Source organism: Calidris pugnax, unplaced genomic scaffold (assembly GCF_001431845.1).
Source record: "Calidris pugnax isolate Ruff unplaced genomic scaffold, ASM143184v1 scaffold320, whole genome shotgun sequence".
Taxonomy (NCBI): domain Eukaryota; kingdom Metazoa; phylum Chordata; class Aves; order Charadriiformes; family Scolopacidae; genus Calidris; species Calidris pugnax.
Genome location: NW_015091056.1, coordinates 544,180 through 561,184, shown reverse-complemented (window position 1 = coordinate 561,184; position 17,005 = coordinate 544,180). Strand labels below are relative to the sequence as shown.

At 51.9% G+C, this 17,005-nt stretch overlaps 1 protein-coding gene across 5 annotated transcripts in view; it reads left to right on the top strand.

Annotated features, from left to right (window-relative positions):
• The window catches only part of LOC106896557 (nuclear receptor coactivator 7), a 69,795-nt gene that overhangs the window by 4,751 nt on the left and 48,039 nt on the right, over positions 1-17,005 (top strand). For all 5 annotated transcript variants that reach the window (XM_014956645.1, XM_014956646.1, XM_014956642.1 and 2 more), the window contains exon 2: positions 16,434-16,566. In XM_014956645.1, coding sequence (XP_014812131.1) covers positions 16,517-16,566 — 50 coding nt within the window. In that variant the 5' untranslated portion in view covers positions 16,434-16,516. The remainder of the gene's footprint in view (positions 1-16,433; positions 16,567-17,005) is intronic.

Genomic DNA, 17,005 nt, shown 5'->3' with positions numbered 1-17,005 from the left:
CCAGCCGTTCCGGGCCGGCGGGTGGCTGTGCCGGCCTCCACGGCTCCCGGCCTCGGCTCTTCCCTCCCCCCGGACCCCGGCTGAGTTACTGGAATGTTCCAGGCGCTCTATGGATTAATTTGTAGCCTCAGGTGCTGGTGCCCGAGGTGTGCCGGAGGCGGTGTGCCGGGGGCTCCTCTCCGTGCCCCATCAGCGCAGTGGGCTTTCCTCGCTGCCCCCATCGCACCCCCGCCGGGGGGGAGCCGGGGGTGAGCCCTGCGGGGGGTGTTTGCGGGGCAGGGGGCTCGGGGGTGCGGGGCTGCCGCTGCTTTGGGGGATGGAATGAGGTGATGGCGCTTGGGGTCGGTGAGGGGCTGTTACCCTGTGTTTACATCACACCCCACGGCCGTCACTCTGCCATCGAGCAGCGGTACGTTTCTGTGTGCAGGCAGAGCGATGGGCTCCTGAGCGGGGCGGGTGCCCGTTAATCCGTTATGGTTTACCTCGGATGCTGTCACCCAGACTGAGGGCCTGTGTTGGGATGATGCTTAAAATGCATCTTCATGAACCCTCCCAGAATTTTGTATCAGCGTGTGTTTACGTAGCGTGGAGATTGTATTCTGCTAATGTTGTGCTTTTCAGTGTGTACGCAAACACACGCAGGCTTCAGAAGATTCACGGCGATGGCAATAGAAAATGCCAAGAAAAGTCTCTGTTCATATATACGTTCTGAATGAAAATTACTTTATCAGGAATATACGTCTTTAAGTCGTGGTTAAAAATATATGTCCTAGTGCATTTTAGGCTAGTTTCTATTTCATCCTTTTACCTGGAAAACGTTCATAAATATACACAAAATATTTCAAGGATATAAACAGGCAAGTAATGTTGGTCGTGGCCAGAGCTGTACTGAAGCTGACGGGACTGCTTGCAGACAAATTTCTCTGTGATGGCTTCCCCTTTTTCATTTTTTCGTTTATGTTGTGCTTGGGAGGAAATTCTGTACTTCAGTTAAATTCAGTGCCTTTTTCTCTTGTTGTGTATCATGTTATGAAAAAGGAACACGTGTAGGAACCCTACTTTGTCTAACCCAGCTGTGAGGGGCAGTCCCTGAGTCTCACCCCCTGCCCTGGCCCAGTGTCCCGTTCCCGCTGCACCAGCGGCTGCCTGCCCCGTTGGGTTCGTCAGGTCTCGCTGAAATGGGAAGTTACACCTTCTGCAGCTGAAGTGACTTAGTGTTGATTGGAGCAGTCCTTGTCCTGTTGTACAGGAATATGGCTTTGTGTGTCCAGGATTTTGCAGGAGAAGAGTGAAGTTGGCTGGGGGCTGGCTCTGGTAAACACCGGGCTGGTCTGTGGGCAGCTTGTACATCCCTGAGTGCTGGGGTGAGTCCCTCTGCTCAAACCCGGGTGGATTCACTGGAGGGGGACTGGGCTGGAGCACAGCATTTCTTCAAAAAGGCTGTGGACAGAGTGGTGAGAGCGGCTCAGAGGGGGCTGCAGCCGGAGGGGTCCCTGCAGACGGAGGGGTGTTAGTGTGAGCCTCCGCAGCGCCGTCTGACACACGGAATTGCTGCCTCAGGCAGCTGGGGGTGTTCACAAATGGTAATTGTGGTGGAAATGAGGAACGAAGGGACTGGATTTCCTGTTGCTTTCCAGTAGGCATTGAAGGAAAGCTGGGACGTAACCCCTATGGAGAGTGGAGAAGCTCCTGGTCTGGCACCGAGCTTCTGTGTCTCGGCGGGTACCGGCACAGCATCCGGCCATTGCGTCCTCGGCTCTGGCGAGGTGCATCTGGTGTCACCACCTGAGAACCACCAGCCAGACAAATCCCTTCCTGCCCATCATCCATAAGGCAGAGCAGCCCATGGGGCTTTCCTGGCGCCGCTGTGCTGCCGTGACGTGTCTGCTGTGTGTGGGGGTGGCTGGTGGGGGGTGGCCACTGGCTCCCTGCTGCTGCCACCATGCCACCCGTCTGTCCTGCGGGCCGGGGTCACCCTCCCAAAGGCTGGCACTGCTGCTGAGGAGGAGGGTTGGTGCTGAGAGTGCGTGCTCCCGCGTCCTCCTTCCCCCAGGAGGAAGAGCAGGGTCTGAGGAACAAGGCTTCAGCTCTCCAAGAGCCAGGCGGGCAGGAGCGGTGGTGCTGCTGCTGGGGGTCTCTGCTGAGCGCTGGGTTTGGGGTGGGCTCTGTGCTGTGGGGGCCATCATGGTGTCTCCCCTCTGCTCACCTCCAAGGCACAGACTGGCTTCCTGGGGGCTGCTGGCACTTGCCCGTGGGCTGCCGTGCAGAGGGTGGTGGCAAGTGCCAGGAGGGGCGTGTTACTGCGGGTGCGATGCTGTGCTCTTACGCATCTCTGACCACACTTGGGAAGTGGTCCCAGTGTCTCAGCCTGGGACCGTACAGCACCCGAGTGACAGGCCTGTGCTGAGCTGAGACCTAACGACCTGTCCTGGAGCCACAGCGCATCCTTTGGGAAGAATTCTGGCTTTGGTTTGGAGCTGTCAGTGCACAGAGTACTCACCATCACCTCAGTAACCCGTTCTGGTTGTTATTTGTCTTGGTTTTAAGATGCGAGCTACTTTCAGTTGCACGCCTCAGATTCCTGGTGTGTTGTGGTCCCGTGGCCATGACAGCCAGAGGAGGCTGTTCCCTGCGCTCCGTCACTGTCCCCTGTACTACTCACACATCCTAATTAATTTTTAGGCCCCCTCTTTGATATGCTACATGGAGATCCCTCTGAGGTGCTGCTGGCTTTTTTCTGTCACCTTTGGTATGGCTAGAATGTCTGTTTTACAGGTTGGTGGGTTTTTTTTCAACACCCTTTCAGAACTGCAGGCCCTGTGACTACCCATCACATCTAAACAACATCAGCCTGCCTTACAACATCCACACTGCGCAGGGAAGTCGTACCTGTTTATACAGGCAAGATCTGTGTTTACTTGTCAGTTACAGTGTCAAATTGGGGTTGTTTATGTTTCATTCTGGGTTCATGTAGCAGGATTTAAACGCCTTTTATTAACAGCTACCAATTTCTAGAAAGGAAATTTTCTTACAGTAGTCTCGCCCATGAGTGACTGATTTTGGGATCTTCCCGTAGGGTTTCCAAAGGTATCTGAGAGCCATTTCCCACAAAATCTCAGGCTCCTGGGCAGCCGAAGAGCTGTCCCCGTGCACCGGTTAGAGGAAACCACTGATTTGTTTTACAGAAGTTCAGTCACAGCTACTGCTTCCTTGAACTCAGCCTTATCTTGAGAAAAGGTAATTTATTCACTGACTCATTTTTCAAGTAACTGTAACCTTTTCTGGCAGTGCTCTCTCTAGCTGCTGCTACTCCTGTCTGGGTGGTGGGTTTTTTTCTTTCTGTCCCACACGCCATCTGTTTTATTTTCTGGTTTGTTTTCTTGTTAAATACTCTAAGCTAAGGCAGCGGATAGAGAAGAGGTATGAATATTTATGAACCGTCACTGCCACCTTCCTTCTGAGGGGCAGAGGTGTGGATGGCTGCCGCTGCCAGCACCAGGGGGCTGCGGGGGCTGCTCCCGGGGGATGCTGCAGGAGCACCTCGGGGGGGCCATGGTGCAGGCAGCATGGGCTGCTCGGAGCCAACAGTCTCGTGGTCAAGTAATGCCCCAGTGTGCTGGCAAGGGCTTTGTTTTACCTTCAGCTGAAGAACGAGCATTTCTGTAATGCTTTTTCAGTAGCTGCACAGAAGGCAAATGCCTGGGCTCCTCTGCCAGCGCTGGGGCAGGCTTTGGCTGCAGTTTCTCCTTCATGCTTCCTCACAAAGGTTCACGTGACTGACAGAAGCGTTGAAGAGTATATAAAAGTAATTTTACATGTTGAGATTATTTGTATGATATTTAGAATAGGTATTAAAAAGAAATTATTCACTTGTAATATGTAAGTAACGTTGGGCTATTTGTACTCCGTTTTTTCCATCCTGGCTGCTGGTCAGCCCTTGGGCGGTGAAGCTGCTGAAGGCTGATGGCAAAAGGTAGGAGCTGTGATAACCCGGGACATAAAATCCAGGCAGTTCCATCTCTCCCAGCTCCAAAAGCTTCTAAAATGCAGGAGTTGTCTGGTAGATGCGCAGTGTGAGTGGTGACATCCTGGTGACAGGGAGTGGAGGGTGGAGGAGATCAAACTTTGGTTCTGACCGTCACAGAGCAGAGTGCTGGGACGTGCCCAGGGGTGTGGTGGGGGGCTGCCTTTGCCTGCTGTGGGCCAGCTGGCCACCCAGAGGTGCCGGGTCAGCAGCCAGCAGGCAGAGCAGCCATCGAGCAGTCAGGAGATGAACTGAGAACCACAAAGGTACGACGAGGGTGGCTCTCTGCCCCTGCCGTGAGTTGTTCTCCAGCCCTTCTGTGTAGGGATCAGCTGAAGACATTTCATTTGATTTACAAGTAATTCGGGCTGAGTTTCTGTTGAGGTGTGCTTGCTCGTGAGGGGTGAGCAGGTGGTGGGAGGTGGTTGGCATCCTCACAGCACTGCACAGAGGCCAGGCGTGACAGGCGGCTGGAGGTGACAGTGACATTTGTGTCCTGATCCAGTCATGCTCACGGGATGGAAGGTACCGTCTCCAGTGCTGGGCTAGTGCCGAGGTTTTAGGGATGATCTTTAAGGTCCCTTCCAACCCAAACCATTCTGTCATTCTGTGATGTGGTTGCTCATTGGGGCACATTTGTTTTCTTACATAAAGGAATTCTGGATTCCTTCAGATTGAGTCCCTCTGCTAACTGTGATTGCTCAGCAGATACATTTTTAAGTGTGTTATTTGTTTTGAAAATTGGATTTCTCTTTGTAACGTGTGATCTCTGTGAGTACAAGTAACACATTGGTTGTCATCGGAAGAGATTGAGGAGCTGGAAATGAGTTTTCTTTTCCCCTGCTCTGTTGACACTGTGCACTGGGTGCTGTTGTGTGAGTGGTAAGTTTCAGTGTTTTGCCAACCAGTTGTGTGCTTTCCTGAGCCCTGCTCTGGCAGGTCTGGTCCCGGCTGAGCCTGGCAGGTACCGGGCAGGTGTTGCTGGAAGGGGACTGGAGACTGATCTTGAGACCAAAATGGTACAGCAAGTACAAGGAATCCAGAATCTTCTCCGGGCAGGGTGGGAAGAGCAAGTGGCATGATCCCTGTGCCCTGTGGAACACTGGCCCTTAGGCAGGTGTGCCTGTTGGGGAGTCCTCTGGGCTCCATGGGTGCCCAGCTGTGGGAGAACACTGCCAGCCAGGAGAGCGGCTCCCGGTCCTGCTCAGCTCTGGCACACGCTGGGATAAGGCTGTGTGAGGAGTGAGGAAGGTGTATTTCCTTCCGTGTTTTCCTCCGGGAAGGACATGGGGACGCTGCTCCTGGCAGGACGGGGCTGCGCTCCCCCCGCAGTGAGACTGTGGGAGCGTGGGGGGGTCTGTGCCCGCGCCGGCGGGGAGCCCGGGGGGCTGCAGGGGGAGGGCTGAGGGGCTCCCCCAGCACCAGACCTTCTGAGGAGACGTGCATTTCCGTGTGCTTGGTAACTGCTCCTCTGGTCATGTGGGCAAAATTACTGCGTCCCTCAGTAAATGGTGACGGGCCTTTTAAACGCCTCTCTTCTGGCGGTGGTTTTTGGGTTGGTTTGGTTTTTTCCTGGTGTCTAAAACTTTGTAAACAATCAAACTTCCATGGATGTCACTGAAATCAGGACTTTGTGGTCAGTACTGAACTGTACCGAGTACAGTTTTCAACTCTTAACTGTTTTGCAGTCAGCTTTATATTCCATTTAAAACAAAGGTTTGACTTGGTGCTATGTTTTTTAAGTGTTAAGTTCTGATTTCCTCATCCCACGTAGTATTTGTTGTGAACTCTGTGATGAAAGAGCTGTGGATGATTATTTTCTCACTGAAAGACTCCAGGATGACAGTGTACCGTCTTACGAATTGGAATTTACTTTATCTGGCCTTGAAACGTATCTTTCTTCTCTTTCTCCCTGCTTCTCTTCACTGCTTTTTTTTTTTCCCCTTTTTACTTCACTGGGCCCAGCAAGCAGGTATCTCAGCAGAGCCGTTTTTAGCTGTGGAAGCTCGTGCCAGGTATTACCCGTTTGTGTGTTGGAGCTGGGAAGGGCAAGGCATTGCTCTGCTGGGGCTGCCAACAAGTGAGGCTGAGGCTTTGCTGGAAGCACGCTGGGCAGTGGGCAGCACTGGCCGTGCCCAGCTGTGCCAGGTGTTGCCTGCAGCAGATGCACAGCCACCAGCTTCCCCTTCGGGCCCCAGCTGCTGGGGGTGTCCCTGGTGTGAGTGAGGGGTCCCTCCCAGTGCCCCTGGTACGGCAGCAGAGAGATCAGCGATGGCCCAGGTGCCTTCTCTGGCGATGCAGTGCTGGAGGAATTGAAGCTACTTGTAAAATTAGGTTTAACTTTGTGAATTTGACCCCAGCAAAAAGAAATACCCAGCTTCAGAAATGCTGAGTGGCTCTGGCCGTGCTGTCAGTGTGAAACGTTTGAATTTTAGTTTCAAAATCAGCCTGTTTTGTTCAACAAGAGCACCTCGGTGCAATAATAATATTTAAAACACTGGAGTGGTCTGTAATTAAAATACATACCGCTGCTGCTTTACCAGAAAATTTCTCCACTTCTGTTTTCTGTGCATCAGTACTCAGCCTTCCTTCAAGCGTGTTTTCAGCTCGTTGTTGGGTGCTGTTCACCCAGCCCTGCAGGCTCTGGCTGATCCTGTGGGGAGCGGAGCAGACGCAGTCCTGGGGTGCAGGGGGACGGGGGGACACAGCTCTTCCCATGGACCATCCCCTTGTTCTGCCTCCTCAGTCTGCCTCCCGACGGGCTGCTGCCTGCTCACCGGGGCGTTCCCCGCGGGCACCGAGCTGAGCACAAATGGTTAGAACACAGAAAAAAGGAGATGATGTACTTTTCTGCTTCTGGAAAGAAGCAGCAGCTCTTCAGAGAGACTCTGATGAGGCAGGTGCAGGTAACTGCTGTGGTATAGAGCAGGGAATGCAGATTGAGGGGAGCTCCTGCTTTGTGTGTAGGGCACGGGGACCTCGGGGTACGAGGCCAGAAACTGTGTGACGGTGTGCAGGAATCCAGGGGTGCAGGAAGGAAAAATGGCAATAAAGGCTTTAAGGATGTTTGAGAAGAGTGAGAGAAGTAAATCATGCCGGGTTACGGAGCGCCCAGTGGCGTGTCTCCAGGAGGAGGGCAGTAAGTGCTGCTTGTTTGTTGTGCGGGTGTCTGTTTTTGTCAGTCAGGTTGACGGTTGGACAAGATGATCTTTAAGGTCCCTTCCAACCTAGAAGATTCTGTGATTCTGTACTGGGAAGCCTGGCTGCGTTTCCAGCGGCGGGCAGGCTGTGATTGCAGTACACCCAGTGGTGCCATCGTCCCGGCCCCCAGGGAGCGGGGCCACCCTGTGCCCCCACATGCTGCAGGGCAGGGACCGGAAAGTGAACAATAAAGGGTTCTGGTGTTAACGTTGTGCCTTACAGATGTACAGGGGTTTCTGTTACAGCTGAACTGTTCAACGTGTTACTTACCATACAGTGCGTGCAGGGTGACACAGTGACAGTTGCCATGGAAACCTGGCGGTTTGGTCCTGTGAAGGGTGTTCCAGAGAGGAGGAGATTTGCACTGTGTTACTGGGACTCCTCTCTGCACCCCCACCAGCCCCACGGCTCCTGGCGGAGGAAAAGCCACGGCCTGGGGGTGCACCAGTCAGGGGCGATGGCAAAAGGGATGTGGAGCTGAAACTTAAAATCACCTTCAAGTAGCTCTTGTGTCTTGAGTTGCTTTTTGAAGTGAGGAAGGATTTAAATGTCAGTCTCTCACAGTGTAGTGTCGGTGGGCTCTTAATGTGAGGGTCTTTCTCTAAAATCTTGGAAATGATGGGCACTTTCTAAGGAAAAGTTTCCAGTGACTTTCACAGTGTGGTTATGGATATTGTTGGAAAAGTACTTGACCTAAAAACCAGTGAGCAGCTGTAATACTTCTGTTAATGGGTTTATTCATATTTTAACACTTTCTTGTTGCCTGGCCTTATTCTGGAAAGCATTGAGAACATGTTAACCGAGTATCTTTGGGAATATTTACAAATACAAACCTAACTTTATGCTTAAGCATTTTGGGACCTGAACTAATTGCAGGTAGAAGGAGATTGATGGTAGCTGTGATTTATGGTGCAGGTGTTTGTGCTGAGCATCGAGCTGCATCTTTGTGGTTTGAGTGACTCTTCAAACACGTGTCTCTTTCCGCTCTGTCCCTGCTGTGTGTCCTACTGGTGTGAATGCTGGTGGGGTGGTGAGGGCAGAGCTGAGCCGTGACAGAGTGAGTTTGTTGGGGTGGTGAGGGCAGAGCTGAGCCCGTGGGTTTGTGTTTCACAGTCCATCTCTCACCCCACGGATGCTGGCCGTACCTGGGCAGCACTCAGCCCTCGAAGCGAGCGGTTGTGGGTCCCGGTGAGCGGGGTGGCTGCTCCGGGAGCTGGGTGGATGGTTTCTGCCCAGGTTCCTGTGGCAGGGCTGCCCTCGGGGCTGGAGCCGGGGCTGGGAGCGGGTGGGAGCTGCGGGTACCCTGCTGCTGCTGCGGGCCCTTTGGGTGGGGGGTGGTAGCAAAGGACCGATGCTGGTGAACAGGAGGAAGGCGAAGGGCAGTGATACTGCGGACTGGCTGCTGCTTGCTGTTGGGTGTGTTTTAACAGCCTGAGAAAGGTGAGTCGCAGCCCAGGTTCTTTGGGTTGTCACTTGGGCTGGCCAGGGTCCCCTTGGCCACCGCAGGCTGTCTGCTGTGTGTGTGTCTGCAGTGGTGCTGCTGTCTGGCAGGGTGAACCCTGCTCCAGCCCCCTGTCAGCCCGACCAGAGACACAGCTTGGACATGTGGCCAGGCCCCTGGTGTCAAAGGAACTTCTTTCCCATGAGGGTGGCAGAGCCCTCATGGGGCTGGGAAGAGCCTCTGGGAAGAGGCTGCCCAGAGAGGTGGTGGAATCTCTGTCTCTGGAGACATTCAAACCCTCCTGGACACGTTCCTGTGGGACCTGCTCTGGGTGGCCCTGCTCTGGCAGGGGGTTGGACCGGATGGTCTCCAGAGGTCCCTTCCAACCCCATAGCATGCTGTGATTCTGTGTGTGACACTGTGATCCAATGGCCTTAACAGCATCTCTGGGGGGGACAGGATGGTTCTGGCTGCTCCCCGGGCAGCCGGCTGGTGCTGGTTGCTACCCTGCTCTGGTAACACACTGCTGCCTAGGAGTGGTGAGGACGGAGTGACCTTCTGTTCGCTGCTTCTCTCCCTTTGCTTGGGTCAGAGAGGGGAGTCTAAGGAGGACTTGGTCATATCCCTTACAAACCTGCTAGAGAATCCATAACTGTTGACTCTGGCAGCGGTGTGGTTATCTCTGTGCACGTGTTTCACTTTGTCAGAACAGGTGTGGGGCTTTCTTTGAAATGTTTCTAAACAGAGGATGAAACTGGCAGTTTTTAGGAGCAAGGAATGTGCTGGTGTCAACCGCCAGATCAGCGAGGTGGGATTGTGCTGCGGGGATTGTCTAAATGCTATTTGATGTGTTGAACGTTCATCAATTTTTATTTTTTAGAAACTGCAAGTACTTGGTGTGTTGGTTGAACGCTGCTGAGCACAGACATAGAATTGCTGTGTGTGCGTGTTCCTGGGTGCTCTGGGGAGGGGTAAGAGAGCCCTGACATCTGTCTTACCCTCTCTGGATGCGGTACACTGCACCTCCCCCTGTTCCGCAGTGCTGGGACCACGATGGGGTACATCAGTTCAGGATGTGGGTCAGAAACGCAGCACAACCTGTGACAGAAAGGCCTTGGTGTGTGGTGTAAGCACCGACGTTACCCCGTTCCCCAGGTGTCCGGGAGAGGAAGCACAGAGGGTCAGTGTCTGCCGGGCAGGTGGGGATCTCTGCTCTTGTAGTAGCTTCCCAGAGTGACCACAAGGTCCTTCTGGATCTCAGTCTTGCATCTGTGAAATGAAGGCAATGGTCTTGACAAGGAGTGTTTGAAAGGCGTAGCTTTTTAAATAAAAGTAGCAAAAATCTACTGGAACCTCAATTAACTGGAACCAGCACCCTGCAAATTCTTGGGTGTTTCTGTTGCTTGCAGGTATGAGGTTTGCTGTATTTCAGTGGCTCCGGAATTCATTCTGTTTATCCAAACGCTGGTGTTTTTCTGCTGCCTTGTACCTTTTGTTACTGCGTTTGGTGGGCAGAGACTGGTGTTTTCCATCAGCAGTGCCTGAAGATGAGGGTTTGTCGCTGAGACTCCACACGCTGCCTGTGCCGTGGGAGAGGCTGTGGGCGCAGAAGGCTGTGGCTCTGTGCATCTGAACCAGGTGTGCTGGAACAGGGGATACAAGAAGATGAAGGTGTTAATTATGTTTAAACTTCTGCAGCCATGTTCTTGTTGGCTTGAAGAAGAAGATGCTCCCCAGTGCCTGGTTCCGAGCCGCCCTGCCCTGCATTCAGTGCCGATGGTGGCTCACGCCGTGCGCGGTGAGGAGTCTGTGGCCACTGCAGCGAGTGACACTGAAACACCTCCGTCCTGATGGAGAATGCACCTGGTGCTCTGCAGCTGCCAGGGAGGGAAGATTAAATCCCGTTGTTCTTCTCTCTTGGCAACCCTTACTGGTGATGGGGGATTCCTGGTAGCTCTTCTGCTTCCCCTTGCTCTGTGTGACTCGTGACAGCAGGAGTTAGGGGGTGACAGTCTCCTCCCGAGCCAGGCAGGAATAATTCCTCCGGGGAGTCCCTTGGAGTTGAATGGAGTGTTGTTACTGTTCAGTTTCTGAATCAGAAATGTTTTGGTTATGTAGATCCTCGTTTATTTCACTTGAGCTTTGTTCCTGTGGAGGGGCTGCCGCAGATCCCCTTGGTGAGAGGAGGGTGATCCGGGCTGAGCCTGTTGTTCCCGTGTTGGTAGGGAAGGGTTGTGCTCGGGCTGCTGGCTCTGGTGGGGTAACAACCTCCTCAGCGCTGCACCAGCTCCTCTCCTCCGCTCCCTGGGCCTGTCCTACCTCCTCTGTCCTTGGCGGTCCCCGGGGGACGGCAGCCACGTTGAACCCGTCTGTTTGCAGACAGGGAACTGGTGATACTGGTCTGTGCTTAATCTGAACGAGACGTCCAGAAATCGCTTCTGCATACAGACTTATTTTCAGTCTGTTAATTTTTGCATTTCAATTAGTTGGGGATTTTAAGAGTGCAGCCTTGTTACAAGAACCACGACAGGCTCAGTACTCTGCAGGTCAGCGGAGCTGTGTGCATAAATAAGGGTTATTCACCTGAGCAAGGGTTGAGTCGTCAGCCCCGGCTTCACCGAGGTGGAGAACTCCTGGGTTAGCTTAGCACCCTCCGGTTATGTGTAATGGACTTCTCTATAGAGCTTATTAATGTTTTAGAAATAACATTACACTTTATGTGATAATTATAATGTGGGCTTATTAATGTTTTAGAAATAACATTACACATGTGATAATTATAATGTGACTGTATAATTGTATTAAGGAAATTCCATATTTATCTTAAGGTATCTTTAGAATAAGCAATTTTTTGTCTATTCTACTGACTCTAACTTAATGTAATTAGTCTGTGCTGTGGTTTTTTGGCTTGTGCTAGTGCTTTTCTGAAAGCGCTTTTAGCGAGGTCATTCTGCCTGAAGGGAAGACTCAAAGAGTTGTAGCTGAGTCTGCTCTTTGCTGGCCGTGCGTTTCCTGGACCTTTCCTCTGGAGATGCTGCCGTGGTTATTCTGAAGCTTTCCTCTTTGCTGTTCCACCCGGTGAAACGCACCAGCAGAATGCAGCAGAGCAGAGCTCAGCCTGCCTCGGCCAGTCCCTGGGGCATCCAGCTCTCTGGAAGTGCTGCCTTCCACCCGGTGAAACGCACCAGCAGAATGCAGCAGAGCAGAGCTCAGCCTGCCTCGGCCAGTCCCTGGGGCATCCAGTTCTCTGGAAGTGCTGCCCCTCTCTCTGTGGTTCCTCTGCGGTTCCTTACTCCCCCAGCCTGACAGACGTTGTCTGTGCTGCTGGTGAAGCACTACCCCTCTCTCTGTGGTTCCTCTGCGGTTCCTCACTCCTCCAGCCTGACAGACATTGTCCGTGCTGCTGGTGAAGCACTACTCACCTGCCTTTCCTCTCTCTGCTCTCACTGCTGCCTTGGTGCTGTGACCCTTGCCGTCTCCCCGGGTGTGTGGTTTGGGGTGGGGGTTGGGGGTGTCCCCAGGAGGCTGGCTGTTGGTAGAAGCCCTGCAGGTGCAGAGGTGGGGTCTGGGCAGAGCTGCTGTCGGTGCCCCGTGCCACGGGAGGGACGGTGGCAGCCCCGGTGCTGTGTGGGGAGGGCAGGCTGCCAGCGGGGCTGGGGTCCTGGGCAGAGGGGAAGGGCAATCATGAACATAAATATCTGCTGTTGTGTGGGATTCCACAGCAGAGAGTGGGGACAGTGTCTGGGCAGCGTCCCCTTCCCTCGGTGTGGGGGGTGTCCCTGTCCCATCCCTGCCGTGGCCATGTCACAGAGCTCCTCGCTGGGACTGCTCTGCCTTCACCTGCTCCCTCTCCCCCCCTCGGGACATCTGTGCTGGCCCTCACCTCCCCTGCTTGCTCTTCAGTGGGATCACTGCCACCATTGCTTGCCATGGGCCCTGCTAAGGTCCAGGGTGCGCCCCTGGACTTATTTCCCTAAAGCTTCTTTACACATTTCCTGACGGAGCCATCAGCGCTGTTTCAGCCTCGATCCTCAGAGGAGTGGGGCTTCTTACCTCCTTTTGTGGCTCTCAGCTTTAATTTCTGTGCCTCTGCCCCCAGAGACAAATAAAGGTGAGACTGTGCTATCAATCTCCAAAGTTTGTCGGTTTAAATGTCACACAGAAAATACTCGCTGGCTCCTTGTCGAAGTCATCTCCTGCCTGGTTCTGGTGGCCGTGGGTGAGGCTGCTGGGAGGATGCTCACACACGTGGCTCTGCTCTCTTTGGGGTCTGTGGAGGAACTTCATGGTGCTCGGTTCCCCACTTGCAGAGCAGGGAATTGCAGCATTTTCCTGCCCTGTGTAAAGGTGGAGAGATACTGACTCTACAGGGGGGTGAAAATGTACCTAGAGAATTGCATGATCTTGATCTTGAGCAGGTTTTATTTTATTTTATTTTCTCTGTGTGTCTCCAGGAGGTGCAGTGGGCGCAGATGGCTGGAGACAGGCTATCAATCCATCGAATGTTCTAAAAATAATCAGATGCTTCCTTGGCTTCTGCATGGCTGGTGCTGCTGGATGTGGGTTTGGGAGAGTCGTGCCGGCAGCGGGGGGTCGGTCGTTGGGCTTTGGGATGGTGTCTGGGTGCTCGCCCTGCAGCAAGCGGGTCCCTTCCCTGTCTCCTGAAGATGTAAAGTCCTTGCGCCACAGAGCAGGGTGTATTGCTCTGCATGCCTGAGGGGGGAGGGAAAAGAGAGGAAAAATCTACAGGGGGGTGGCAGTGGTGGGGGTACCCACCCTCACCAGGTCAGCCTCTGCCTGGGATATTTTTTTTCTTTATTTTATTTTTTTTGCTGAAGCATTCCCACCCTCACTGCAAGCTCCCAGTAGCATCCCCAAAACTCCCTGGCAGCAAGCCCAAACAGGCAAAGCAAGAATGCAAAAATATGCTAATATAAATAAAAAAAGAAAAAGAGCAATAGGACTAACAGCAAAAAGCACAGTATATTTTTATGTATTGTGTTCTTTTTTCATATAATTATTAGGTGCTGACATTGGCTGAATTTGGAGAGCAGCAAATTTTTAACGGGATCCTTACTTAAATGCATTGTTTGTCCATTAGGAATAACTTTCCTCTTGAAATTACCTATTAATAAATTTAATATTAAAGAATTAATGCTGCTGTAGACACGTAATACAAGCTTTTCACTGTCTGTTTCCATTTCAGTATAGAAAGGGTTAAACTGAGCCTGAAATGTGTATAAAATCAGCTTTGTCATGGTCTGAGATCAGGCTGAGCTCACCACACCAGTGAGGTGTCTGTCTCCCAGCCTATAAAAACCTCCAAATATGTACGTTTTTAATAGTCTGCCTGATTTGGTCTCTGTCTCTACCAGGCAACCAAGATTCATTTTAATCGTATATCCTTACTAATATTTTAAGCAGTTAATGTTAACAAAGAATATCTGGGATTTCTTTCTTGGGAGATACGCAGGAGGCAGAGGGGAAGTGCAGAGTTGGTTTGCTTTGTTTGATGTGGCTTCAAAGCACCAGTGACAACCTGTGAAGTAAATGTGGCTTTTGTTCTCTTACTGCTTAAAGAACTAAAAATTGGAAAGGACCTCTCAGAAATACTGGTTTTCAGTAGCGGTTACTGCAGGTTACGCTGTGACCCTCCCAGCTGGCAGGCTGCTTTTTTTTTCCTTCCTTAAAGCCAACTGGTACATGAAAAATTCTAAGGAAAAAAAAAAAGCGAACGCAGAGGTTGTGCAGTCAGGGCTCCTCAGCACTTTGCTTTGCCCAGTACTGTGTTTTCAAAGTGTAATTTTGAGCCATAAATACGCCTTCCTAGAACATCACCTATGTTTCCTCTGAAGAGGTGGGCTAAATAAGTTTTAAGTCAACAGAGTGGGACCTGATGTTGAATCATTTTATTGTGGAAACGTTCATTAGTTGGTGACCGGATATGAGATCCCTGTGCACTTTTATTAGCAAAAGAAAGACAAAAATCCCCCGAATGTCTTTGTTACTTCTGGTCTCTGGATAACATTGCAATTTTCTGGCTGCCCATCTGTTGTGAATATAATTAATTTTTTTTCAGTTCTTGGTTTATTCCCCCCCCGGTGTGAGCGGCTCTGGAGCTGCGGGAGGTGATGCCCCGAGGCCAGCTCTCACCTCCCTCCCTTGGTCCCTGCTCACCCCACAACAGTGAGGTGAGGGGGCTCCCCCACTTCCCTCTCCTCCTTCCCACCGTCCCGGTGGGTTTAGCTTCTCCGGGTGCTCCGTGGTGGTTCCTGGTGTCTGTGGACCTGGGCCCCTGGGGAGGGTGTGCTGTGGGGCTGCAGCTCCGAGCTTGGGGGTTCACTGTAAACACAGCCCTGACAGAGCCACCCCTGCTCATCTGCTCCAGACCTAAGGGTCTGCCCCAGCTGGGAAGACAGAGATGTGTTGAAGCTCCTGGGAAGCACGTGTTGGACCTCTGGGCAGGACAGTGGGTGCCGTGGGGTAGGTGTCCGTGTCAGGCTGAAGGCTGGACATGCCTTAACCTGTGGGGGTAGAACAGTGTTCTCCTAAAGCCAGAGGTGTCACGGGCTAATCTGCACTTCAGGAGTGACCATTGCTGGGAGACTCCACCTGACGCGTGGGGAGCAGAGAGACCAGATTCTTTTTGATGCGCCGGATGTATTCAAAATTAATGAGTAGGAAAAAGTGCCTTTTGAAGGAATGGACTTTAATTGCTGTGGACTGATGCTCCATAAATATGGAGAGAAAATTATGGTGTTTCTGATAGAACCTAGCATGGCATGTTCTTGGGCTTTTCAAGTAGATTAGTCTATTTCTGCTACATTATCTCTTTTGCTGACATCTGGCAGTTTGTAGCTTATGATCCTTTAATGCAGGGGAAAATAATGGGAACTGATTAGGTCCCAGAGGAATTTTCTCCTTTTGCTGCAAATCATAATTTGTGTGGCTTCCATTTGTTTGTTACACAGCCCATTAGACTAAAACACTTAGTGGGAAGCTCTGGTTTGTGCTGTAGCCTGTGGCACTGGTACAGAGCCCTTTGGAGGCTCACTCGTCCCATGGTGTGCCCGTCGGGGTGTTGGGGAGGGGAGGAGGGGACGCGTCCAGGCAGGATTCTTGGAGAGCAGCTGATGTAGCGTAGTGCTAGCTGCAGGAATTGCTGATCCTTCTGAAATTCCCAACCTCTGGTTCCCAAGTGCCTCAGCAGGGCCTTCTGCAAAGAGGTGATGGTTTCGGCGTGGGACGCCGGGGTCACTGGGGACACTGGGGATTGTTCACAGCGGTCAAACCACTGTAAAGAGTGTGGAGATCTCTTCTTTTCTTTAGATTGCTTTAAAGCTTTCTTATTTCTCACTATTTGACAGAGTTTTTATAAAGTGAGTATCATGTGTCTTTCTGACTGGGCTGTTTGTACTGGGTATTTCCAAAGCTGCTTTTGATCTTCCTCTCCATAAAACACATGACACCAGGAAGATGTTTTGGTATAAACTGTTTAACAAACGGCTTGCAAAAGATGTCAGTCCTCCCAGGGCTCTCTCCCTGGCTGCTGCTCTGCGTGTTACCCGCTGGGCAGGGTCTGTCCCCCGCCGGAGACCCTGCCCGGGGTGTGGGCATTGGCTTTGTCTCCCTGGGCGAGCAGGGACTGGTTAAACTTTTACTTGGCTTTGTCACTGGGTCAGTTGTGTTTCCACAGCCCTGTTGGGTTTTATAGCTGTTCTTGACAGGTTGATTTATGAACATCCTCTTTTCACATGTTACATACAGGGGACTGTGCCCGGCTATGAGGTGCTGAGGTGGAAGGGAGCATCGCGCGCGGCCGCTGGCCCTGCCCGTTGGGACTGTACAGAATGGAGACCAAGGAAGAGAAGAAGGAACGCAGACAAGGCTATTTCGCTCGGTAAGGCTACAGGCTTCATTTCAATGTTGATTATAATATGGAACTCCTCGTTCTGCCTTTTTCACAAGGCTTTGTGAGGTTTCAGGTATGTCTATAAATGAAACCCATGCTGCGTTGTGTGTCTGGAAAGTGCTGTCCCTGCTGTGTCCCCAATGTCGCAGTGGTGATTTTTTCCTTTTGGGTAGTGGAGATGAACTCAAGTTGTTATTGTTTGTAACACAAAACTGCCCTTGGGTACTCAGTTGCAAATTGCACTGCGTTTGAGCTTCTGGCATCCAGTTCCTGAAGGGTGTTTATAGAAACAAGCACATCTAAAACATAAACATGACTAAACCTAAAGTTTATCTGATTTCAGATGAAGCCCAGACTAAGTTGCATTATCTCATGGGATAAGATCAGCTTAGAAGGGGTGAGCTGCATAGACTGTATCATCTTTATA